This window comes from Gorilla gorilla, chromosome 16 (genome assembly GCF_029281585.2).
Source record: "Gorilla gorilla gorilla isolate KB3781 chromosome 16, NHGRI_mGorGor1-v2.1_pri, whole genome shotgun sequence".
NCBI classification, from domain to species: domain Eukaryota; kingdom Metazoa; phylum Chordata; class Mammalia; order Primates; family Hominidae; genus Gorilla; species Gorilla gorilla.
Window position 1 is genome coordinate 50,018,435 of NC_073240.2, and position 26,290 is coordinate 50,044,724.

Genomic DNA, 26,290 nt, shown 5'->3' on the forward strand with positions numbered 1-26,290 from the left:
TGTTCATATTATTATCAGCATTTTGGACACAACCATTCAACAAGTTTCTTGGAAGTTCCAAACTTTCCCTCATCGTCCTATCTTTTTTCTGAGCCCTCCAAACTGTTCCAGCCTCTGCCACTTACCTAGTTCCAAAGGTGCTTTCACATTTTCAGGTATCTTTATAGCAATGCCCCACTTCTGATACCAATTTTCTGTATTAATCTGCTCTTGCACTGCTATAAAGAAGTATCTGAGACTGGATAATTTATTTAAAAAAAGAGGTTTAATTGGCTCACAATTTTGCAGGCTGTACAGGAAGCATGGCTGGGAAAGCCTCAGGAAACTTACAAGCATGGTGGAAGACAAAGGGGAAGGAGGCACGCCTTACATGGCTAGAGCAGGAGGATGAGAGGGAGGGGAAGTGCTATACTCTTTTAAATGATCAGATCTCGTGAGAACTCTATCATGAGAACCACACTCAGGAAATTGTGTTAAGCCATTAGAAACCACCTCCATGATTCAATCAACACCCACCAGGCTTCACTTCCAGCATTAGGTATTACATTTCAACATGAGATTTGGGTGGGGACACAGATCCAAGCCATATCATATGGGTCTAGGCATTGATCCCTTTCTTCTTGGTTTTCTAATTTGTTGGTATATAGTTGCTCATAATAGTCTCTAATGATGCCTTGACTCTCTGCTATCAGTTATAATATCTTTAAAAAAAATTCTCTGACTTTATTTATTTGAATCTTCTTTATTTTTTACTTTTTCTTTTTTGTTTGAGATGGAGTCTCGCTCTGTTGCCCAGGCTGGAGTGCAGTGGTGCTATCTTAACTCACTGCAACCTCCACCTCTCGGGTTCAAGTGATTGTCCTGCCTCAGCCTCCCGAGTAGCTGGGATTACAGGTGTCCACCACCATGCCTGGATAATTTTTGTATTTTTAGTAGAGATGGGGTTTCACCCTGTTGGCCAGGCTGGTCTTGAACGCCTGGCCTTGTGATCTGCCCACTTTGGCCTCCCCTCCCAAAGTGCTGGGATTACAGGTGTGAGCCAGTGCACCTGGCCTCTTTTTTACTTAGTGTGGCTAAAGGTTTTTTGATTTAGTTTATGTTTGCAAAACACCAACTTTTAATTTCATTGATTTTTTTTTGTAGTTTTAAATTTCAATTTTACTTATTTTTGCTCTGATCCGAATTCTTTTCCTCTACTAATTCTGCATTTCATTTGCTTTTGCTTTTCTCATTTGTTAAGATGCATCTTTAGGTTGCTTATTTGACATAGTTCTACCTTTTTGATGTAGGTGTTTATTGTTTTAAATGTGCTTTTTTGTACTGCTCTTTCTGTATCATGGAGATTTTGATCTGTTGTCTTTTCACTCCCACATGTTTCATGAAATTTAAAAATTTCTTAATTTTTTCCTTGGCCCACTGGTCATTCAGGAGCATACTTTTTACTTTCCAAGTGTTTGCTTAGTTTCCAAAGTTTTTCTTCATGTTTATTTCTAATTTTATTTCATTATGATCAGAGAAGTTACTTGATATTATTTTAACTTTTTTGAACTTTTTGAGACTTGTTTTGTGGTCTAACTTAAGATCTATCCTGGAGAATATTCTGGGCACTGATGAGAAGACTGTGTATTCTGGGGCTGTTGGATGGAATGTTTTTATAAATATCCATTTGTTCTATAGTGCAGATTAAGTCTGATGTTTCTTTGTTGATTTTCTCCCTGGATAAATACCCCAGGGCTGAAAGTGAGGTTTTGAAATCCCCAGCTATTATTCTATAGGCATCTATCCTTCTTTTTAGTTTTAATAATATTTGTTTTACATATCTGAGTGCTCCAGCATTGGGTGCACATATATTTACAATTGTTATATCCTGTTGCTGAACTGACTCCTTTGACATTATATAATGACCTTCGTCTCTTTTTATAGTTTTTATCTTGAATCCTGTTTATTTATGCGTAACTACTCTTGCTCTCATTTGGTTTTCATTTGTATGGAGTATCTTTTTCTTTTTTTAAAAATTTTACTTTAAGTTCTGGGATATGAATGCAGAATGTGTAGGTTTGATACATAGGTATACGTGTGCCATGGTGGTTTGCTGCACCTGTCAACCCATCATCTAGGTTTTAAGCCCCGCATGCATTAGCTATTTGTCCTAATGCTCTTCCTCCCCTTCCCCTCCACCCCACAATTGGCCCTGGTGTGTGTTCCGGAATATCTTTTTCTATTTTATTTTATTTTTTTTGGTCTGCATGTCTTTATCGATGAGGTTAGCTTATTGTTTTTGTTTTTTTAATCCATTCATCCATTTTGTCTTTTATTGGGAATTTAGTCCATTTATATTCGATGTTATAGTTATAAGGTACAGACTTACTACTGCCATTTTGTTATTTATTTTCTGGTTGTTTTGTTGGTCCTCTCTTCCTTCCTTCTTGTCTTCCTTTGTGTAAAAGTGACTTTTTCTGACAATGTTTTAATTTATTATTTAAAACTTTTTTTGGGCTGGGCACGGTGCCCCACGCCTGTAATCCCAGCACGTTGGCAGGCGGAGGCGGGTGGATCATGGGGTCAGGAGATCGAGACCATTGTGGCTAACATGATGAAACCTCATCTCTAGTAAAAAATACAAAAAAATTTAGCTGGGCATGGTGGCGGGTGCCTGTAGTCCCAGCTATTCAGGAGGCTGAGGCAGGAGAATGGCATGAACCTGGGAGGTGGAGCGTGCAGTGAGCTGAGATCACGCCACTGCACTCCAGCCTGGGTGACGGAGCAAGAGTCTGTCTCAAAAACAAACAAACAAACAAAAAAACCCAACTTTTTTTGTGTCTGTTACAGGTTTTTGTTTTGTGGTTACTGTGAGGCTTGCAAATAACATAACCAATTATTTTAAGCAGATGACAGCTTAACTCTGATGACAATGAAAATAAAAAAGAAATCAGCAAAAAGAAAACAAAAAGAACCCCCAAAACTATACCTTAACCCCATTTCTTCACTTTGTCACTTTTTTTTTTTTTTTTTTTTTTTGAGATGCAGTCTCACTCTGTCACCCAGGCTGGATACAGTGGCGTGATCTCGGCTCACTTCAACCTCTGCCTCCCAGGTTCAAGCGATTCTCCTGCCTCAGCCTCCCAAGTAGCTGGGACTACAGGCACCTGCCACCACACCCGGCTATTTTTTTTTTTTTTGTATTTTTAGTGGAGATGAGGTTTCACCATGTTAGCCAGGATAGTCTCGATCTCCTGACCTCGTGATCTTCCTGCCTTGTCCTCCCAAAGTGCTAGGATTACAGGCTTGAGCCACCATGCCCGGCTGCTTTGTCACTTTTGATTGTCTCTGTTTATATCTTTTTATGCTCAGAAAGCTGTTTCAGTTACTATTTTTGATAGGTTTGTCTTTTAATCTTCCTACTAAGATATGAGTGTTTTAACACTATAGTTACAGTGTTAGAGTATTCTGTATTCATCTGTTCATTTACCATTACCAGTGAGTTCTGTACCACCATGTGATGTATATTTTTTTACATTAATGTGCTTTTCTTTCAGATTGAAGGACTGTCTTTAGCATTTTTTGCAAGACAGGTCTGGTGTTGTTGAAACCCCTCAGCTGTGTTTGTCTGGGAAAGTATTTCTCTTTCATGTTTGAAGGATAATTGTACTGGAAATAATATTCTAGTTCAAAACTTGTTTTTCTTCAACACTTTGAATATGTCATCCCCCTCTCTCTTGGCCTCTAAGTTTCCTGCGGAGTTGTCTCCTACCAGACATATTGGAGCCCCTTTATATGTTCTTTGCTTCTTTTCTTTTTCTGCTTTTAGGATACTTTCTTTATCCTTGACCTTTGAGAGTTTGATTAATATATTAATTGAGTTAGTCTTATTTGGGTTGAATCCTTTTGGTGTTGTGTGATCTTCTTATACCTTAATATTTGTATCTTTTCTTAGGTTTGGAAAGTTTTCTATCAGTATTTCACTGAATAAACTTTCTACCCTGATCTCTCTATCTCTACATCCTCTTTAAAGCCAATAACTCTTAGATTTGCCCCTTTTAGGCTATTTTCTAGATCTCGTAGAGAGGCTTCATTCTTTTTAAATTATTTCTCTTTTCTCTCCTCTGACTGTGTATTTTTATATAGCCTGTCTTCAGGTTCACTATTTATTTTTCTTGATCGATTCTGCTGTTGAGAGACTCTGAGACATTTTTGAGTTTGCCAGTTGAATTTTTCAGCTGCAGAATTTCTGTTTGAAATTTCAAAAATTTTTAATCTCTTTGTTGAATTTCTCTGGTAGAATAATGAATTTCTTCCCTGTGTTATCTTTAAGTTTGTTGAGCTTCCTCAAGACAGTTCTTTTGAATTCTCTGTCTGAAAGGACATACATCTCCATCTTTCTGGGATTGGTCACTGGTATCTTCTGTAGTTCATTTAATGAGGTCATGTTTTCCTGGATACTCTTGATGCTTGTGGACAATTCATCACTTATGGGCATTGACAAATTAGATATTTATTTGTCTGTGTAGTCTGGGCTTGTTTGTACCCTTCATTCTTGAGAAGGCTTTTCGTGTATTCAAATGGGATTGAGTGTGTTGTGCTCTAAGCCTGTGGTCCGTATGGGCATATCGGCACAAGGAGGTGCTCTAAGCCCAGGAATGCTGCAATTCTTCCTGACATCTAGAGGCACTGCCTTGATGAGTTTGGATAAGGTAAAGGAGAATTCCCTGGGTTGTCAGGCAAAGTCCTCTTGATATCTTCCCTTTACTCCTCCCAGTCAGAAGTAGTCTGTCTCCATACTGGGCTGCCTAGAGCACTTCCATGGCTTCCACAGCTGGCACTGTGCTGGGTCACACCTGAAGCCTGTATAATACTGGATCTTGCCTGGTTACTGCTGATGTTTATTCAAGGCCCAAGGAATCTTTAGTGAGCAGGTGAATCCTGCCAAGACTGGGTTCTTCTCTTCAGGGCAGTGGATTCCCTCTGAATGAGGGTGGGTCCAGGGACTAAGTCCTGGAATTGACAGCTTCAGGAATCTCCTTGGTGCTTTACTTTGGCTGAACTGGTACCCAAATTGCAAGACAGTCTTCTGTACTCTTCCCACTTCTTTCCTTAAGCTAAAGGAATCTCTCCCCAAACTGCACTTCCTGGAGTTGGGTGCAATGTGATCAGGCACTCCCCTGGCTGCCACAGCTGGTGTCACACTTGGTCACACATCCCAAGTCTACTGACTCCAAGGCCGGTGCAGTACCAGGGCTTACCCGAGGACTGCAGTACTTGTGGCCTGACAGCCACTTAAGCTTATTCTGGGCACTAGGCCACTTTAGTTAGCCAGAGGTGAGGTTGGTTGGGACTCAGGTTCCTCCTGCTGAGATTGAGAATTCTGTCTTGCCCAGGGCTGATCTAAATGCCCCCTCCTTGGGTGCTAGCAGAATTCTGCTGTTTTGTGTTTTTCTGTAACATGGCTGCACTGAGTTCCAGTGCAAAGACCCACACTCACTTCACCCTCCCTCCCCCAAACACAGTTTCTCTGTCCATGCTGGAAGGGATCCTGTAGGCAATGCAAGACTGTCTTTCCTGTCCTCTTCAATTCTTCTATCCCTGATGTTATGTTAAAACCAGGTACTGTGATTTTCAGGTACTCACCTGAATTTTCTGGGCTCTTATGAAGATGTTTATTGCATAGATAGTTGCTCAATTTGGTGTAAGATCATGGAAGGGTTCTATTTGGCCATCTTGCTCTGCTTCCCTTTATTTTTATTTACTGTTAAAACCTGGCTCATGGTCAGTTTTTTCCTGTATGTAAACTTTCTTTAGGTGCTTTTGTTTTATATATTAGCAATGATTAAAAAAGCTTTCTCTTTTTTCTAGGAGAGCATATAGATTATTGTGGATATTCTGTTCTTCCTATGGCTGTAGAACAAGATGTGCTAATAGCTGTAGAACCTGTGAAAACGTACGCTCTCCAACTGGCCAATACAAATCCCTTGTATCCGTGAGTATTTAAAATTGCTAGTGTGTGTGTGTATGTATGGTTCTGTTTGTACCCAAATGAACTCTTTAGGAGACATCAGATTTGTAACAAGTCATTTAATTTATTGATATTTTGTACCTGACATTAAAAAATTCTAAGGCCATTATTTATTGTTTGTTCATTTTGTTCATTTGTCAATTCATTTAAGGAATATTTATCAAAGACTTATCATGTGCTAGACATAGTCTTAGATACCAGGTGATACAAAGATAAATAACTCTGTCCTTGTCCGATAGGTACTTATCATCTATTGATCTAATTATCTCCAGCAAAGTCAGATCTGATGTTTTCCTATGTTACTATGGCACCTTCTAAGTATCTTCTCATAGCATCTTATTATGCTGTATTATTATTATCTGTTTATTTACCTGTGTCACCCAGTAGACTGTAAACTCTGTGACTTCGGGCACTGTTGCCTCTCTTCTTCAATGCCCTAGCATATAAAAACAGAGTCTGGTGCCTAATAGAGGTAAGTTTCTAGTACATATGCTTTATCAAGTTAACAAAGTCTTTAAAAAAAATCTTAGTTTGCTAAGATTAAAAAAGTTTACTAATGGGTATTGAATTTAATTAAATGTCTATTTAGAATTGAAGATCAGTTTTTTTAAAAAATATGGTGAATTAGTCTGATGAATTTTCTAATGTTGAGCCCTTTTTGCATTTCTGGGATAAACTCTACTTGCTTCTAATGTATTATAATGGATTTGACTTGATAATTACAGAAAAAAGATTTTGGCTTGTATTTGGCATATTATATGTTTGGCTTGTTCATTGGTTAGTTTATCTGCAATAACATGCATGTATTTGGAAAATATTTTTGATAAGACTCTATACCAGTTTGTGCAAGACGTAGAAGTTTTTTACTTTTATATGGAACTTACTGTAGAAGATCTTTTTTTCCTTTTCATTTCGCATGTTTGATAATATATCTTGTGTGCATTTTGGACCCTTGAAAAGCTCACATTATCTCAAACATATTTTTGTGTCATTGTTTATGAACATTTAAAAATCCGTGCATAATATTTTGTCATCTTGATTTAGTAAAATTTACTTAATCATTCCCACAATAATGAATATGTGGTTTCAGTTTCATTTTTCACAAAAGTAGATCCTGAGACAGACCTGGATGAAGGTAGTATATTTGAGAAATGGTCCCAGGAGCAGTAGGAAAGAGCATGAAGAATGAGTTGGGCAATTAGAGGTGAATTATCAAGACATATAGTCCCTGCTAGAGGCAGGAGGCTTGATTCTACCAGGACCCCTAGGAAGCATGCAGTATGCCTCCTAGAATTGTCCATTTGTTTTAGCATTCATTGTGTAAGTATATCTTAATTTGTTTGTTTACCAATAATGGACATTTAGATCATTCCCAGTTTTTGCCTGTATGAATAATACTGCTACAAATATTTATGTACAAATATATGTGTGGACATATGTTTCATTTCTGTTGGGTAAATACCTATGATTGGAGTGTCTGGTTTGCCATTTATTTATTTATTGAGACAGGGTCTCACCCTGTTGCTCAGCCTGGAGTGTAGTGGGGCGATCTCAGCTCAACTCAACCTCTGCCTCCCAGGTTCAAGAGATTCTCCCACTTCAGTCTCCGGAGTAGCTGGGACTACAGGCACATGCCATCACACCTGGCTAATTTTTGTATTTTTTGGTAGAGATGGGATTTCACCATGTTGACCAGGCTGGTCTTGAGCTACTGACCTCAAGTGATCCACCTGCATCAGCCTCCCAAAGTGCTGGGATTGCAGGTTTGAGCTACTGCATCCGTCCTGGTTTGCCTTTGATATGGTTTGGTGGTGTCCCTACCCAAATCTCATCTTGAATTGTAACTCCCACAATTCCCACGTGTCCTGGGAGGAACCTGGTAGGAGGTAATTGAATCATGGGGGCGGGTCTTTCCCGTGCTGTTCTTGTGATAATGAATAAGTCTCATGAGATCTGATGGTGTTAAAAATGGGAGTTTCCCTGCACAAGCTCTCTTTTTGCCTGCCACCATCGATATAAGACGTGACTTGCTCCTCCTTGCCTTCTGCCATGATTGTGAGGCTCCCGCAGCCATGTGGAACTGTAAGTTCATTAAACCTCTTGCTTTTGTAAATTGCTCAGTCTCAAGTATGTCTTTATCAGCAGCATGAAAATGAACTAATATAGCCTTTTAAAGAAATTTTCTGGCTGGGCACGGTGGTTCACACCTGTAATCCCAGCATTTTGGGAGGCTGAGGTGGATGAATCTCTTGAGCCTGGGAGTTCGAGACCAGCCTGGGCAGCATGGCAAAAGCTTGTCTCCACTAAGAATACAAAAAAATTAGTTGGATATTGTGGCATGCACCTGTAATCCCAGCTACTCAGGAGGCTGAGGCAGGAGAATCGCTTGAACCTGGGAGGTGGAGGTTGCAGTGAGCCAAGATTGCGCCACTGCACTCCAGCCAGGGTGACAGAGCGAGACTCTGTCTCAAAAAAAAAAAAAAAAAAAAAAAACAAATAGAAAGATATTTTCTGCTTGCCAAAGTTGTATAATTTTACATTTTCACCAGTGGTGTTACTAACATGTCTTAAAATTTTAGCTATTCTCATAAATGTGTAGTAGCATATTTCAAGTTTTTAAATTTCTCTGATTGATGTTGAACATCTTTTCATCTACTTATTTGCTACCTAGATGTATTCTTTGTTGAAGCGTCTTCTCAAATCATTTCCCTATTTTTGAGTTTCTTATAGATACAAGTCTTTTTTTTTTTTTTTTGAGACAGAGTCTTGCTCTGTCATTTCTGTGTTGGGACATTACAGGTCCTTTCTTCTAGGTATTTTGAAATATACAATACGTGGTTGTTAACTATAGTCCCCCTACTCTGCTATAGACCATTAGAACTTACTCCTTCTGCCGGGCGCGGTGGTTCACGCCTGTAATCCCAGCACTTTGGGAGGCCGAGGCGGGCGGATCACGAGGTCAGGAGATCGAGACCATCCTGGCTAACATGGTGAAACCCCGTCTCTACTAAAAATACAAAAAAAAATTAGCCGGGCGTGGTGGCGGGCGCCTGTAGTCCCAGCTACTCGGGAGGCTGAGGCAGGAGAATGGCGTGAACCCGGGAGGCGGAGCTTGCAGTGAGCCGAGATCGTGCCACTGCACTCCAGGCTGGGTGACAGAGCGAGACTCCGTCTCAAAAAAAAAAAAAAAAAAAAAAAAAAAAAAGAACTTACTCCTTCTATCTAACCGTATGTTTTTACCTATTTGCCAACCTCTTTTTATCCCCCGTTCACTGACCATTCCTCACCTCTATTATCTATCATTCTACCCTGTACCTTCATGAGATCAGTTTTTTAAGTTCCCACGTATGAGTGAGAATATCTGATGTTTGTTTTTCTGTACCTGGCTTATTCCATCCACATTGCTGCAAATGACATGATTTTATTTTTTTTATGGCTGAGTAGTATTCCATTGTGTATATATACATTTTCTTTATTTATTCATCTGTTGGTGGGCACTTAGGTTGATTCCCTATCTTTGCTGTTGTGAATGGTACTGGAATAAACATGGAGTGCAGGTATCCCCTTGATATACTGATTTCTTTTCCTTTGGATAAATACGCAGTATTAGGGTTGCTGGATCATATGGTAGTTGTGTTTTTAGTGCTCTGAGAAATCTCCCTACTGTTTTGTATAATGGCTGCACTAATTACATTCTCACCAACAGTGTATAAGTGTTTCCTTTTTTCTGTGTCCTTACCAGCATCTGTTATCTTTTGTCTTATTAGTAATAGCCATTCTAACTTGGGTAACATGATGTCTCATTGTGGTTTTGATTTCCATTTTGCTGATGATTAGTGATGGTAAAGAGTTTTCATATACCTATCTGCCATTTGTATGTATGTCTTTGGAAAAATGTCTCTTCATGTTATTTGTCCACTTTTAAATGGGATTATTACTCGTTTTTACTATCGAGTGTTTTGAGTTCCTTGTATATTTTGGATATTAGTTCCTTGTTGGATGAATAGTTTGCAAATATTTTCTCCCATTCAACAGGTTGTCTCCCTACTCTGCTGATTGCTTCCTACGTGGGCAGAAGCTTTTTAGTTTAAAATAGTTTTATTTATCTGTTTTTGTTTTATTTTTCTGTACTTTTGAGATCTTAGTCATAAAATCTTTGGCTGTATCCTAAAGTGTTTCCCCTATATTTCTTTCTAGTAGTTTTATAGTTGTGGGTGTTATGTTTAAGTCTTTAACCTATCTTGGATTGAATTTTGTATATGGTGAGAAATAGGGGTTCAATTCATTCTTCTGCATATGGGTATTGAGTTTTCCCAGCACCATTTATTCAAGAGGGTGTTCGTTCCTGAATGTATTTTCTTGGTACCTTTGTTGAAAATGAGTTTGCTGGCCAAGCGCGGTGGCTCATGCCTGTAATCCCTGCACTTTGGGAGGCTGAGGCAGGCAGATCACCTGAGGTCAGGAGTTTGAGACCAGCCTGGCCAACATGATGAAGCCCTGTCTCTATTAAAAATACAAAAAATTAGCTGGGTGCGGTGGTGCGTGCCTATAATCCCAGCTACTCAGGAGGCTGAGGCAGGAGAATTGCTTGAGCCCAGGAGGTGGAGGTTGCAGTGAGCCGAGATCATGACACTGCACTCCAGCCTGGGCAACAAGAGCAAAATCTCTGTCTCGAAAAAAATAAAAAAATTAAAAAAAAAAAGAAAATGAGTTTGCTGTACATACATGGATGTATTTCTGGGTTCTCTCTTCTGTCCCATTATTACTTGTGTCTGTTTTGATACCAATACCTTGCTGTTTGGGTTTTTATAGCCTTGTAATATATTTTGAGGTCAGATAGTGTGACGCCTCTTGCTTTGTTCTTTTTCCTCAGGAGTGTTTTGGCTATTTGGGCTCTTTTTTTTAGTTTTATACATATTTTAGGATATTTTTCTATTTTTGTGAAAATGACAGTAGTATTTTCATAGGGATTGCATTGAATTTGTAGACTGCTTTGGGCAGTATGTTCATTTTAACAATATTAATTTTTTTCAATCCATTAACATGGGATGTCTTTTCATTTGTTTGTGTCCTCTTCAATTTCATTCATCAGTGTTTTCTAGTTTTCCTTAGAGATCTTTCATCTCCTTGGTTAAATTTATTCTTAGGTATTTTTTTTTGTAGCTATTATAAACAGCATTTCTGGCTTAATTTCTTTCTCAGCTAGTTCATTACTGATGTATTGAAATGCTGCAAATTTTTGTATGTTGGTTTTTTTATACTGCAGCTTTACTGAATTTATTTATTAGGTGTAAGAGTTTTTTTTTAGAGTCTAGGTTTTTCTGGATATAAAATCATGTCACCTGTGAAACAGGACAATTTAACTTCCTCCATTTCAACTTGGATCCTTCTATTTTTATTCTTGCCTGATTATTCTGGCTAAAATTTCCAGTATTATGTTGACTAGGAGTAGTGATATTGGTCATCTTTTTTGGGTTCCAGGTTTTACAGGAAAGGCTTCAACTTTTCTTTATTTGATATGATGTTAGCTGTGGGTTTGTCATATGAGACTTTTATTGTGTTGTGGTATATTTATTCTATGCCTGATAATTGAGAGTTTTTATCGTGAAAGGATGTTGAATTTTATTACATGCTTTCTCTATGTCTATTGAGATGATTATGTGGTTTCTGTCCTTTATTCTACTGATGCGATGTGTCACATTTAGTGATTTGTGTTTCTTGAACAATCCTTGCATCCCTGGGATAAATCCCACTTGATCATGGTGTTTTATCTTTTTGATGTGCTGTTGGATTCAGTTTGCTGCAATTTTGTTGAAAATTTTTACATATATGTAAATAGGGATCTTGGCCTGCAGTTTTGGTTTTTGTTACACCTTTGTCTAATTTTAGCATCAGAGTGATGCTTGCCTTTTGGGACTAGGTTAATTTCCTTCTCTTCAATTTATTGGAATTGTTTGAAGAGGATTGGTATTTGTTCTTTGTAAGTTTGGTAGAATTTTTCAGTGAAGCTGTCCAGTCTTGGGCTTTTCTTTGTTGGAAGCCTTTTCATTTTACTGTTTCAATCTTGGTACTTGTTACTAGTCTGTTTATGTTTTTTGTTTCTTCCTGATTTAATCTTGTTATGTTGTGTGTTTAGGAATTTATCAATTTCCTTTAGGTTTTCTGGTTTATTTGTGTATAGTATAGTTGTTCATAACAGTGTCTGATAAGCTTTTGTATTTCCATGGTATCAGTTGTAATGTCCTTTTTTGATTCTGATTTTGTTTATTTGGGTCTTCTCACTTTTTTTCGTGGTTAATCTGGCTAGCAGTTTATCAATTTTGTTCTTCTTTTCAAATAATCAACTTTCCATTTTCTTGATTCTTTGTATTTTTTCAGTAGAATACTTTCAACTTTTATTTTAGATTCAGGGGTTACATGTGCAGGTTTTTTACTTGGATACATTTTGTAATGGTGATGTTTGGGGTACAGATGATCCCATCACCCAGGTAGTTAGCATAGCAGCCAATAGGCAGTTTTTCAGCCCACACTTCCTGCCTCCCTACTGCCCCCGCCATTGCTTACTAGTCCTCAGTGTCTATTGTTCCCATCTTTATGTCCCTGTGTGCTCATATTTAGCTCCCACTTATAAGTGAGAACATGCAGCAGTACTTGATTTTCTTCCTGTGTTAATTTGCTTAGGACTATAGCCTCCAGCTGCATCCATGTTGTGGCAAAGGATATGATTTCATCCTTTTTATGGCTGCATAGTATTCCCTGGTGTATGTATACCACAGTTTCTTTATCCAGCCCACCATTGATGGGCACCTGGGTTGATTCCATGTGTTTGCTATGGTAAATAGTGCTTCAATGAACATATGAGTGCATGTGTCTTTTTTTTTTTTAGAATAATTTATTTTCCTATGGGTATATACCCAGTAATGGGATTGCTGGGTTAAATGATAGTTCTGTTTTAAGTTCTGTGAGGAAACTCCAAACTGCTTTCCACAGTGGCTGAACTAATTTACACTCCCACCAAGAGTGTATAAGCATTCCTTTTTCTACACAGCCTTGCCAGCATCTGTTTCTTGTTGACATTTACATAATAGCCATTCTGACTGGAGTGAGATGGTATCTCATTGTGGTTTTGATTTGCATTTGTATGTCTTCCTTTGAGAAGTGTTTGTTCATATACTTTGCCCATTTTTAAGTGGGATTATTTGTTTTTTGCTTGTTGATTTGTTTACAATTTTTACAGATTCTGATATTAGACCTTTGTCAGATGCATAGTTTGTGAATATTTTCTCTCATTTTGTGAGTTATCTGTTTACGCCGTTGATAGTTTCTTTCGCTGTGCGGAACCTCTTTAATTAGGTCTCACTTGTCAATTTTTGTTTTTATCAAAGTTGCTTTTGGAGATTTAGCCATAAAATCTTTGCCAAATTCTAAGCATTTCCTAGGTTTTCTTCTAGGATTCATACAGCTTGAGGTCTTATATTTAAATCTTTCATCCATCTTGAATAAATTTTTATATATGCTGAAAGACAGGGGTCCAGTTTCATTCTACTGCATATGGCTAACCAGTTATACCAGCACCATTTATTGAATAGGGGGCCCTTCCTTCATTGCTTGTTTTTGTTGACTTTGTGGAAGATCAGATGGATGTAGGTGTTCAGCTTTATTTCTGGGTTTTCTATTCTGTTCTATAAGTCTATGTCTATGTATCTGTTTTTGTACCAGTACTGTGCTGTTTTGGTTACTGTAGCCTTGTAGTATAATTTGAAGTTGGGTAATGTGATAACTCCAACTTTTTTCCTTTTACTTTAGTTTTTTCACTGATTCTCCTCTGAGAGAACTGGTGTTCTTTTAACTGTAGTTTAAATGGAGGATAGTCAATTGGCTTCATTTCTGGTTGCTTTCAGAGGGCCAAGGCTCTGTACAGGATCTTTATTTGTGGCTGGATTCTTGCCCCTGGTTTCACAAGTGATGTATATTGGCAGATTATTTTTGGTGTTTTAATTTGGGATGTGATCCAGTAAATGGTGCTTAAGAGTGGTGGCCAGCAGATAGGCTCTTAATCAGCTTCACAGCTTTTTTTATATTTCAGTGCATTTGCAGTAGTGCTCTATAGTGGGGTAGGGGGAGACAGATGACCCTCTCAGCAGGTCTGTTCCTGAGCTTTGAGGAAGCCCCCTCTGATCACTGGCACTGATCCTGTCTTTTTCTTTAATTAGGTCTTCTGGGCTGCAGGGCTCCCTCAGGCAGAGGCTATGACCTGCAGATAGGCCACACCATTCTTGGACTGGTCCTGTAGAGCAGGGTTCCCCAATCCCTGTTACTGCTTCATGGCCTGTTCAGAAGTGGGACACACAGCAGGAGGTGAGTGGTGGGTGAGTGAGCATTATTACCACCTGAGCTCGGTCTCCCGTCAGATCAGCAGTGGCATTAGACTGTCATAGAAGCATGAACCCTATTGTGGACTGCATGTGGGAGGGATCTAGGTTGCATACTCCTTATGATAATCCAATGCCTGATGATCTGAGGTAGAACAGTTTCAACCTGAAACCATCCCCTCCTCCCCAACATACACCATCCATGGAAAAATTGTCTTCCACAAAACTGGTCCCTGTGCTAAAAAGGTTGGGGACTGCTGCTGTAGAGGGAGAGATGCCCTTCTCTGATGCTGGCTTACAAGCCTCTGTGTTTCACTCCTCTCTGTCTTCTGAGGGTGTGGGCTCCTTCCCTGCTCTAGCACTGGCTACAGATCTTGGCTCAAGATTCCCAAGCTGCATGCTGCAGCCCTGAGCTGTTGGGACTGGCCCACAGCTCCATCTTTTGGCTCCCTTTGGCACAGCACCAACTGTGCTGGGGGATTCCAACTGCTTCCAGACCTCTGAGAAAGTACTCAGGCTGGCCTTTTGATAAAGCACCCATACTGGGCAGTGGAGGCTGCACTGTACTCATGCTCCTGTTAGAGCAGCTGGGCAGAGGCCTTGGAAGGGGCTGGTGGGCAGGAGTGCCTGCAGAACAGACATGCCCCATTCCCACTGGAAAGTCAGCCCTGTTCTCTTGACCCAGTGGTCAACTGGGGTTAGAGTTACTCAGAGGAAGAAGGGGAGCCTTGGGGGATGGGCACCTATGGCTGTATTCTGCTGTGGCTGTCATGTGTGCCAAACCTCCATTCCATATAGGCTGGAGTACTTTTACTGCCTGCTCTCCAGGCAGATCCCCTTGCCAGTTTAAATGTTTATGGGCGTCATAGGATCTCTTGTACCTAGGATTGGAGATCTGCAGCAAGAGTGGGTTGCCCCACTATCCCTTCACTAACCCCTCCCTCAGGAGGCTTTCAGGGCTGAGCATGAGCCCTAGCATTCAGCAACCCCACACAAGGTTCCCACCTTCTTCTCTTTTCAGCCTCAGTGTCTGTGTTGCTTCTCTATCTACTCTTGGTGTTTTCTCTCTAAGATTTGCTCAAAGTTTATTAGTTTACTTAATTTTTAGTCTCGTTCAGTGGGAGTGGTGCTTCCTGGCTGTGTCTAGTCAGCCACCTTAACTGCTATCCCTCCAAAAGCTTTAACCCTTTATGTTTTTTTTTAATAGCTACTTTATTTAGTTCTATTCTGATCTTCATTATTTCTTTCCTTCTACTATTTTTGGGTTTTGTTTCTTACTGCTTTTCTAATTCCCTGAGATGCATAATTAGGTTGCTTATTTGAACTCTTTCTTTTTAGATGTAGGCATTCATTGCTATGATCTTCTCTGTTGGCAGTGTTTTTAGTATATTCCATAGATTTTGTTATGTTGTGTTTCAGTTCTCATTTATTTGAATAAACTTTTTGATTTCTATGTTAATTTCTTCCTTGAGCTAGTGGTCATTCAGAATCATGCTGTTAAATTTCTTTGTATTTATACAGTATCACAAGTTCCTCTTTTTATTACTATCTAATTTTAATCCATTATATCTAAGAGATATTTGATACACACTGTCTAGTTTTATTCTGTTGTATCTAAGAAGATATTTGACATGATTTCCATTTTAAAAAATTTGTTGAGGCTTGTTATGTGTCCTAACATATGGTCTATCCTGGAGAATGTTTCATCTGCTGATGAGAAGAATGTATATTCTGTAGCTGCTGGATGAAATGTTTTGTAAATTTCTTTTAGGTCTATTTGGTCAGTAGTGCAGTCTAAATCCAGTGTTTCTTTTTAAATTTTCTGTTGTGATGATCTCTGTAATGTTGAGAGTGGGCTGCTGAAGTCCCCAAGTATTATTGTATTGTGCTGTCTTTCTCCCTTTAGTCATAATAATATTTGCTTTATATATCTGGGTGCTTTGTTGTTGAGTGTATATGTGTTTAGAGTTGTCATATCCTTTGCTAATTTGATCCCTTTGTCATTATATAATACCCCTCTTTGTCTATTTTTACTTTTTTTGACTTAAAGTCTATTTTATCTGATATAAGCATGGCTATTCCTGCTTGCTTTTGGTTTCTGTTTGCATGGAATATATTTTTTTCATTCTCTTACTTTCAATATATATGTGTTTTTTTCAGATGAAAAGAGGTTTTATTTTTGTAGGGGGCTTATTATAGGGTCATGTTTTTAAATCAGTTATCCTAGTTTATATCTTTTAATTGGAAAATTTAATCTTTTTACATTCAGTGTTATTATTGATATGGGAGGGCTTATTCCTGTCATTTTGTTAATTGACTTCTGGTTGTTTTATATATCTTTTTTCTTTTTTTAATTTCTCTCTTGTTTGTTGTGGTTTGGTGGTGTTCTGTAGTGGTAACATTTGAGTCCTTTCTCTTTCTTATTCATGAGTTTGCTCTACCAGTGGGCTTTATACTTTTATGTGTTTTCCTGTTGGTGTATATATTATCCCTTTGCTTCCAGGTATAGTACTCCCATAAGTAGTGCTTGTAGGTTCAGCCCATTCATGATAAATGTGCTCAGCTTTTGTTTTTCTAGGAAAGACTTCAGTTCTCCTTCATTTATGAAGGATGATTTTGTTGAGTATAGTATCCTTGGCTGCCAGTCTTTTTCTATCTACACTTTGAATATATCATCCCATTTTCTCAGGGCCTGTATGGTTTCTGCTGAGAAATCCACTGTTGTTTTGGTGGGGCTCCTTTATAAGTGTCTAGATGCTTTTCTTTTGCTGCTTTAAGAATTTTCTTGTTGTCTTTGACTTTTGACCACTTTGCTATAATGTGCCATGGAGAAGACCTTTTAAAGTCATATTTGTTTGGGGATCTCTGAGCTTCCTGTATCAGAATATGTAAATCTGTTACTGGACTGGGGAAGTTTTCAACTATTATTTTGTTAAGTAGGTTTTCTATCCTTTTGGTTTTCTCTGCTTTCTTGAACACCAAAAATTCAAATATTTGGTTGCTTTATGATGCTTCGTAAGTTACATAAGGTTTTTTCATTCTCTCTTATCATTTTTTCCTTATATTTGTCTGACTGTATTATTTCAAAAGAGCTATCTTTAGGTACTGAAATTCTTTCTTCTGCTTGATCTAGTTTATTGTTGAAGCTTTCAAATGCATGTTTTATTTCATTCAGTGAATTATTCTGTTCCAATATTTTTGTTTATTTTATGATATCCATTTGTTAAATTTCTTTTTCATATTCTAGAATTTTTTTCCAATTTCTTTGTATCTGTGTTCTCTTGTCTTTCACTGATATATATATATATATATATTTTTTTTTTTTTTTTGCGATGGAGTCTCAATCTGTTGCTCAGGCTAGAGTGCAGTGGCATGATGTTGGTTCACTACAGCCTCTGCATCCTGGGTTCAAGTGATTCTCATGCCTCAGCCTCCCGAGTAGCTGGGATTACAGGCACCCACCACCACACCTGGCTGATTTTTGTATTTTTAGTAGAGATGGTGTTTCACCACGTTGGATGGGCTGGTCTAAAACTCCTGACCTCAAGTGATCTGCCTGCTTCAGCCATCCAAAGTGCTGGGATTACAGATGTGAACCACCACACCCAGCTTCACTGAGCTTTTTAAATGTCATTACTTTGAATTCTATTTCTGGAATTTAATAAATTTCTTTGTCATTGGAATCTGTTGCTGGTGAATTGTTTTGCTTCTTCCAAATTTTTGAATTTGCTTTTATAGACAGTGACTTTTTCTCAAAGATGTACCTATGATATTGGTTGGGTTGGCATGTTGGCATTGATTCTTGGCACTTGTAGTATTGTAGTCTCTGTATAATTCCTTTGGCCATAAACAGTATCACTGGTCTCTGATTTCCTCAGTGACTTAGGATATGGTTGTTGTTGGAGACTGTGGATCCTGGCAGTTGTAGCAGTGAGCTGGGTGAGTGGCTGGGTCCTTGGACCCCTGGGTAGTTAGTGTCACCTGTGTGATGGCAGTAGCAGTAGTAGAACAACCCTCTGGCTCCAAAGCATTCTGCATTGTTGTTGGTGGCTGTGTTAGGCTGGGTGAGTTGGTCCCCCGTGCCACAGGTGTTGCATGCAGGTGGAAGCTAGCTGTGGTAGTAGTAGTAGGTTGGGTGGGCTCATCTTTAGGTCCCTGGGAGAGTGTTCAGGTGCCAATGGTGGTAGTCTGGACACAGCCATTCTTAGTACCCTGGATTGTATGCTTAGGCATAGGGGTGGAGTCTGGCAGGGCGGGCCTATCCTCAGGCCTCCTGGTGGTGTATGCAAGTGGTAGGCAGTAGTAGAGTGAACCAAGCCACCTAGTGGAATGCCCAGGTGGTGGTGGCAGTGGCTGTGATGTGGCCCAGCTGCGGGGGAGAGCGGGGTTGCTTTCACTGGCAGCAGTCATAGACAATTGGCTGGGGAGCATGCACTTTGGCTCCAGGTGGTGGCTGCAGGTGGGGTAGCCTTTCCTCGGGGCACTTGAAAATCCATGGTGGCTCTGCTGCTGTGAATACCAGGGTTCTGCCAGTGGCTCATGGTTTGGCCTCAGCAGTGCAATGGAAGTTGCTGTGAGTGAGGGAGTCTGTATTTAGGGCTCGTGAAAATACACAGCAGTCCCACTGCTGGGAGTATTGTAGTTATTGCCAGTGGCTTACCTTTTGGCTCTGACAACAGCAGTTAGCACTCATGGTGTCTGTGGGTAGGGGACATCAGAGAGGTTGCAAGGATGTGGAGACAGGAGCTGTTGATCCCCATGGCAGGATGCGGTCTAGTAGAGTCTGGGATCTCAGGATAGTGATGTGCAAGTTGCTTAAGACTTGGGGGTGTGTGGAACCCAGCATGAATTTCCTCTTTGGAGCAATGCCATCATGTGATTTCCAAGTAGTTCCTCTGTCAGTCACATGGTCCTAAAGGGTTGAGGGGCTCTCCTATGGCTAGGATTGCAGGAGTCCTTGATAGTAATGTGGACCACTTGGGGTGTTTCTCTTGCCCTTTACCCACACTGAAGAGCCTCTCCAGGCTCCCAGCTGATTCTGGCTGAGCAGGCTGCCCTGATTTCCTCTCCTTCCTTGCCTTAGGTGTTCCTTGTCACTTCTTGTTGAATTCAGTGTTCTCTCTTACATGATCTATTCTAACTATGATTGTCAACTTGTTATTTTGGTTCTTCTTTATGGAGGAGGCAAGTACCAGATGCCTACAGGCATTCTTCTGTGCCTCCGACTTCATATGTTTTTTGATGCTACTCTTATTATAAATGGTCTACCCCAGATCCAGACACACACAGGGTAGACACTGGGCAGATGTTTCTTTGAAGAGCAAGTAAATGAATAAAATATGTAAGTGGAAAGTATTAATGTAATAATGGGTCATGTCTGCTCATTTTCAGGATTCTTTTCTCAGAATTCTACAAACATGGAAGTGGGGGTAGAGAAAGCAAATGGATAATGTAATGCAGGGTTGAGAATTGGTGGGAAAATGAGTGTCTGGTTTTGAACCTCAGGAAAAGGCTAGGTAGAGAGGTGAGACAGGGATGTGGGAAAGAGCAAAGATCAATAACTAATCAAAAAGCAGTTTTTTTTTTTTTTCTGACAGACTTGAGCCATACTTCTAATTCTGTGGGAGCTGGCACTTTTCAGTTTGTATTAGTCTATTCTTACACTGCTATAAAGAAATACCTGAGACTGGGTAATTTATAAATAAAAGAGGTATAATTGGCTCATGATTCTCTACAGGATGTACAGGAAGCATGGCTGGGGAGTCCTCAGGCAAATTACGAACATGGTGGAAAGCAAAGGAGAAGCAGGCATGTCTTACATGAGTGGAGCAGGAGGCAGAGGGCTGGGGGCAGCTACACACTTTTTACACAACCAAGTCAAGTGAGAACTGTATCACGAGAAGAGTACCAAAGGGGGAAATCCACCTCTGTGATCCAATCACTTTCCACCAGGCCCCACTTCCAAAACTGGGGATTATAATTTGACATGAGATTTGGGCAGAGACACAAATCCAAACCATATTATTCTGTCCCTGGCCCCTCCCAAGTCTCATGTACTCACATTCCAAAATTCAGTCATCCCTTCTCAACAGTCCTCAGAGTCTTAACTCATTCCAGCATTAACTTACAAGTCCACAGTCCAAAATCTCATCTGAGACAAGGCAAGTCCCTTCTGCCTATAAGCCTGTAAAATAAAAAATGGGTTAGTTATTACTTCCAACATACAGTGAGGGTACAGGCACTGGGTGAATAGTTCTTTTCCAAAAGGGAGAATTTAGCCAAAAGAAAAGGGCTACAGGCCCCATGTAAGTTTGAAACCCAGCAAGGGAGTCATTAAATCTTAAAGCTCCAAATAATCTCCTTTGATTCCACATCTCACTTCCAGGGCACACTGGGGCAAGGGGTGGGCTCCTAAGGTTGGGAAGCTGCACCCCTGAGGCTTTGCAAAGTAAAGCCCCTGAGGCTGCTTTCATGGGCTAGTGTTCATGCACCTGCGGCTTTTACATGTGCATGGTACAAGCTCCTGGTTGATCTACCATTCTGCAGTCTCGAAGACAGTGGCCCTTCTCACAGCTCCACTGGGTAGTGCCCCAGTGGGGCTCTGTGTGGGGGATTCAACCCCAGATTTCCCTTCAGTACTGCCCTAGTAGAGATTCTCCATGACGGCTCTGCTCCTGCAGCAGGGTTCTGCCTAGACATTTAGGCTTTTCTACACATCCTCTGAAATCTAGGCAGAGGCTCCCGAAGCCTTAACTCTTGCACTCTGAACATTGGCAGGCTTAACACCTCGTAGAAACACCAAGTTTTATGGCTTGCACATTCTGAAGCAGCAGCCTGAGCTGTATCTGAAGTCCTTTCAGCCACCCCTGGAGGCAGAGGGGCCAGGATATGGGGAGCAGTGTCTTGAGGCTGTGCAGGGCAGTGGGACCCTGGTCCCTGTTCATGAAACCATTCTTCCTTCTTAGACCTACATGCCTGTGATGGAAGGAACTGCTGCAAAGTTTTCTGAAATGCTTTGGAGGTCTCTTCCCCTTTGTCTTGGCCATCAGCATTTGACTATTCTTTACTTATGCAAATTTCTGTAGCTGGCTTGAACTCCTCCTCCAAAAAGGCCTTTTCTTTTCTACCACATGGCCAGGCTTCAGATTTTTCAAACTCGTACACTTTGCTTCCCTTTTAAATATAAGTTTCAGTTTCAGGTCATTTCTTTGCTCACGCATATGAACATAGGTTGTTAGAAGCAGCAGGCTATATCTTGACTGCTTTGCTGCTTAGAAATTTCTCCTGTCAGATACCTAAACCATCACTCTCAAGTTCAAAGTTCCACATATCCCTAGATGACTCCAGGCTCTTTGTTAATGCATAACAAAAATGACCTTTACACTAGTTCCCAAGAAGTTCCTCATTTTCATCTGAGACCTTCTTAGCTGGGATTTCATTGTCCATATCACTATCAGGATTTTCAAAACAACCATTCAACAAGTCTCTAGGAAGTTACAAATTTTCCTCATCTTCCTGTCTTTTTCTCAGCCCTCCAAATTGGTCCAACCTCTACCTGTTACCCAGTTCCAAACCCAAATTCACATTTTCAGGTATCTTTATACCAATGCCCCTCTCCTTGTTACTAGTTTTCCATATTAGTTCATTCTTGCACTGCCATAAAGAAATACCTGAGACTGAGTAATTTATAAAGAAAAGAGGTTTAATTGACTCACAATTCTACAGGTGTACAGGAAGCATGGCTAGGGAGGCCTCAGGAAACTTACAAGCATGGTGGAAGGCAAAGGGGAAGCAGGCATGTCTACATGGCCAGAGCCAGGAGGAAGAGAGAGAGGTGGGAAGTGCCACAGACTTTTTAAACAACCAGATCTAGTGAGAGCTCTATCATGAAAACAATACCGAAGGGGGAAATCCACCCCCATGATCCAATCACCTCCCACCAAGTCCCACCTCCAACACTGGGGAATCACAACTTGGCATGAGATTTGGGCAGGGATGCAAATCCAAATTATATCACAGTTCTTTCTGGAACGTTGCTCATGTAGCTTCCTACATATGTGCAACTATCCTCCTCTTTTTCTCCTCATATCTGCCTACCCCCTCTGTTCGTATTCCCCTCTCAAAATCTCTTTCTGGTTTTCTTTTCTTAGTGACTTTCAAGATGTCCTCTTAACTAGGAATAGAACCTGTCAGATATGCTAACATAACTGTATCTGCTTTCAAATTCTGTGACCTCTTGTTGACGGTGAGCAACATATTTTCAACTTCTGTGAGTGACAGCAGAGTAAAATTCTGATGAGCTGAAGTCAGACTATGCATTTTTGGAAAGCAGCTAAACCTCTTTGAGCCTCCAGGAAGACGTCCTCTCTCTATCAAATGCGGACTTTTAGAAATAATACTCTCTCAGCCACATATGCCACCCAGTATTATTATCACATGCCATTACTGTTTGGTAGTTATTTATGTTCATGTCATCTTGGCTAGATTGTGAACTTTTAAAAGGCAAGCCTTCTGCCTTTTAAATTCCCATAAATACCTTTATATTCCCATGCATGCTTTGTATGCTTAAGTGGTTAGCCACTTAATATATTTTGAAAGAGATAATGTATCCATGTTATTGAGTTAAAATAATCCATGGAAGGCATCTATTACAATGATTGGCATATAGTAGATATTTAGTCAGTTATATTAGAACACTCAGTCAATATGGAGAATTTTGCTTCATTTCCTCCTCTTTAATTGATTCTCCCATTTCACATACACTGTCCTTTGGCTGATTTTAGGAGCCTATTTATTTATCTACCTATTTTTCGTTTTGAAGTATTTTTTTTGACTTACAAAGAAGACACAAGAATAGCATAAGGAAATCCCACATTCCATGGATGTATGCTTAGTATATTGTATCAAGGAGGCACAAAACATCCCTTTACTGGTGGTGTTAATTTTGATCATTTGATTAAGGTAGCATCTGTCAGATCTTTCTACCATAAAGATACTATATTAGTCCATTTTCATGCTGTTAATAAAGAAAAACCCTAGGCTGGGTAATTATAAAGGAAAGAGGTTTAATTGACTCACAGTTCCATATGGCGGGGGAAGCCTCACAATCATAGCAGAAAGCAAATGAGGAGCAAAGTCACATCTTACATGGCAGCGGGCAAAGAGAGCGTGTGCAGGGGAACTCCCCTTTGTAAAACCAGCAGATCCCATGAGACTTATTCACTATCATGACAAAAGCACAAGAAAGATCCACCCCCATGATTCAGTTACCTACCATCGGGTCCCTCCCACAATGTGTGAGAATTATGGGAGCTACAATTCAAGATGAGATTTGAGTGGGGACACAGCCAAACCATATCAGATACTTTTTTTTTTTTTTTTTTTTTTCTGAGACGGAATCTCACTCTGTCACCCAGGCTGGGGTGCAGTGGCACGATCTCAGCTCACTGCAACCTCCACCTCCCGGGTTCAAGCGATTCTTCTGCCTCAGCCTCCCGAGTAGCTGGGACTACAGGCGCCCACAACCACACCCAGATAATTTTTGTATTTTTAGTAGAGGCAGGGTTTCACCATATTGGCCAGGCTTGTCTCGAACTCCTGAACTTGTGATCTGCCTGCCTTGGCCTCCCAAAGTGCTGAGATTAGAGGTGTGAGCTGCTGCGCCTGGCCCAGATACTGTGTTTTTCCATTGTAGTTCATAAGTGTCTGGTGGGGAAATACTGTAAATATCTTGCTTCTCATCACATTTTTACTAAGTTTAGCCCAGTTCAGCCAGTTTATTAAGTTTAACAGTCCATTGATGATTGTTTCCTGAAACAAATTATCATAAAGTTTACCATGTAGTGACTTTTCTATTCACATCATTCCTTCTATATCTATTAGTTAGCATTTTACCATAATAAAGAGTTTTTCCTTCCTCTTCATTTAGCTTTGTATTCATTTGTTAACTTACATTAGTATAGACTCATGGAATCTTATTTTGTTAAATTGATTATGCATCAAAATCATTATTTTGTTTGTTTTTTTTCTTAAATTGTGCAGATGGTAAAATTGGATGGGTGGCAGAGATGGCTTTGAGTACTCTTGTTTCAGTTTGGGGGTGTGCCAAACAGCAGGCCCAGAGGATAAGCATTCATGTGGTTTACACCAGTTTAACAAGGACCAACATGAAAGAGAAAATAGTTGTAGATTACTCTGAAATATATTGTTTCCTCTGTGTTTCAGGAAATAAAAAGGGTCAGTTGGAGGTAGTTTAGTCACTAAGGCCACTGCAACTTCCTCCCTTAACTCTTAGCAGCTGGAGATGTTTTGCTGTAGACACACAGTTTGAACATAAAAGGGAAAGGAGAGTCAGTATCACTGTGTTGGCACAAGATGGCAGCAGTCAGCCATTGATTTTGCAGCTCAAGGCCTACAGATTTTAAATTAATGGTGTCTTTCGTCTTCGCAGGGACTTCAGTACTAGTGCTAATAACGTCCAGATTGATAAAACCAAGCCTTTGTGGCACAACTATTTCTTATGTGGACTTAAAGGAATTCAGGTAAATTGGTTTATAAGGCACTTACTACCAGTTGAGATTATCATGTGTATTCTGTCAGATTTATTTTATTTTCTACATCTTTTTCATCTCCTTACAGTACTAACCGATGCTTCTGTTCTATTTTGCTAGTTTGTGTTTCAGAGAGTGGGGAAGATATGACTGTTTTGGGGTAGTGTTCACAGGGGGCAGTAGTGGTTTTTATACAGCTGGCTGTTCATAAATAGGTGCATCTGACAAACATCTGTCTGGTTTTAAAATCTTTGTTTAAACATACTTTTGAGGATATGTTTTAATACTATTATTTACATTTATACTTGGGATGTATAGGAGTATACTGTAATAGGATTTAGAGTCAGCCCAGGTTTGCATCTGGGCTCTTCTCAGCTGTGGTAATTTAACCTCTTAAGTCTCAGATTTATCCATAAAATGATGTCATTGCTATCCAGACAAAGAGTTGTTAAAAGAATTACGTAAAGCTTGATGGTAGCCATTTAATAAATGGTAGCTAGTATTGTTATTGCTACTTCAGATGGGATTAAAAAAAGATGTAATGGAATGTATTAGTGTAAGTATTTTCCAAGAAACATTGAATAATTACTTTGAAAATCTCTAATGTTACATACAAGAACAAGAAAATAAAATGTTTTCACTCTCATAATTGAAAAAGTATCAAGGACCAAAAGAAAGTTGATATTTGCTGTTTTTAGAGCCACTTTTATATTGCAATAATTATTTTAGATGTTGTGACTTGTATAGAATCATAGTAGGACAATAAGAAGTAAATGTTGCCTTTGTGAGCTAAAAGTAAACAAACAAGCTGACCCATGTTTTAGAGAGCTTGTGTTCCTTACTGCCTGGCAGTCCTATCTGAAACTTTGTAATGAGCAGCTAGGACTTAGTGGCACACCATTACAGAAATACATCAAATTTATTTCTAATGTGTAGTCCTATACTGTAACAGTGGTGGTTTTTGTTCTTAAAGTTAATGAATTCATTTCTTTCTTTTGTGTTTTCCTTTCTCTCAGACACATGGTAATAACTTACAGGAAAAGTTATTGGCAGGTTTTAAATCTTCAAATCATCTGGCTTATCATATGCATTAGTGGGAATTACAGTATTTGGAAGCATTTGCCTGGCAAATGCAATTTTAATCTTCCTTGTAACAACATGCCTTTTTGCAGCATATGGGTAAAGTGGCCTAAATAATGCATGTTGCTTTGTGTTATTTTTGAGCATTTCAGGTTTTAAAGCCTTCCTGTTTGGTTTGACAATTTATGTGCAAAAGCAAACTTATACAATGAACTTTTGGCAGAAAGGTAATTTAAATGCTAGCCTGTTCAGAAACTTTCAAATTCAAATACTAGAAA

The 26,290-nt window shown here is 39.6% G+C and overlaps 1 protein-coding gene across 11 annotated transcripts in view; it reads left to right on the plus strand.

Moving 5' to 3' along the window:
- The window catches only part of GALK2 (galactokinase 2), a 166,243-nt gene that overhangs the window by 49,475 nt on the left and 90,478 nt on the right, over window positions 1-26,290 (plus strand). For 10 of the 11 annotated variants that reach the window (XR_010131176.1, XM_019010860.4, XM_063698986.1 and 7 more), the window contains 2 exons: window positions 5,851-5,974; window positions 24,833-24,923. Coding sequence is in view for 9 of the 11 variants with exons in the window: in XM_019010860.4 (XP_018866405.2) it covers window positions 5,851-5,974; window positions 24,833-24,923 (215 nt within the window). In the remaining 2 variants the exon portion in view is untranslated. Of the gene's footprint in view, window positions 1-5,850; window positions 5,975-14,223; window positions 14,369-24,832; window positions 24,924-26,290 lie in introns of those variants that run through there. The other variant, XM_063698989.1, reaches the window with a different exon arrangement.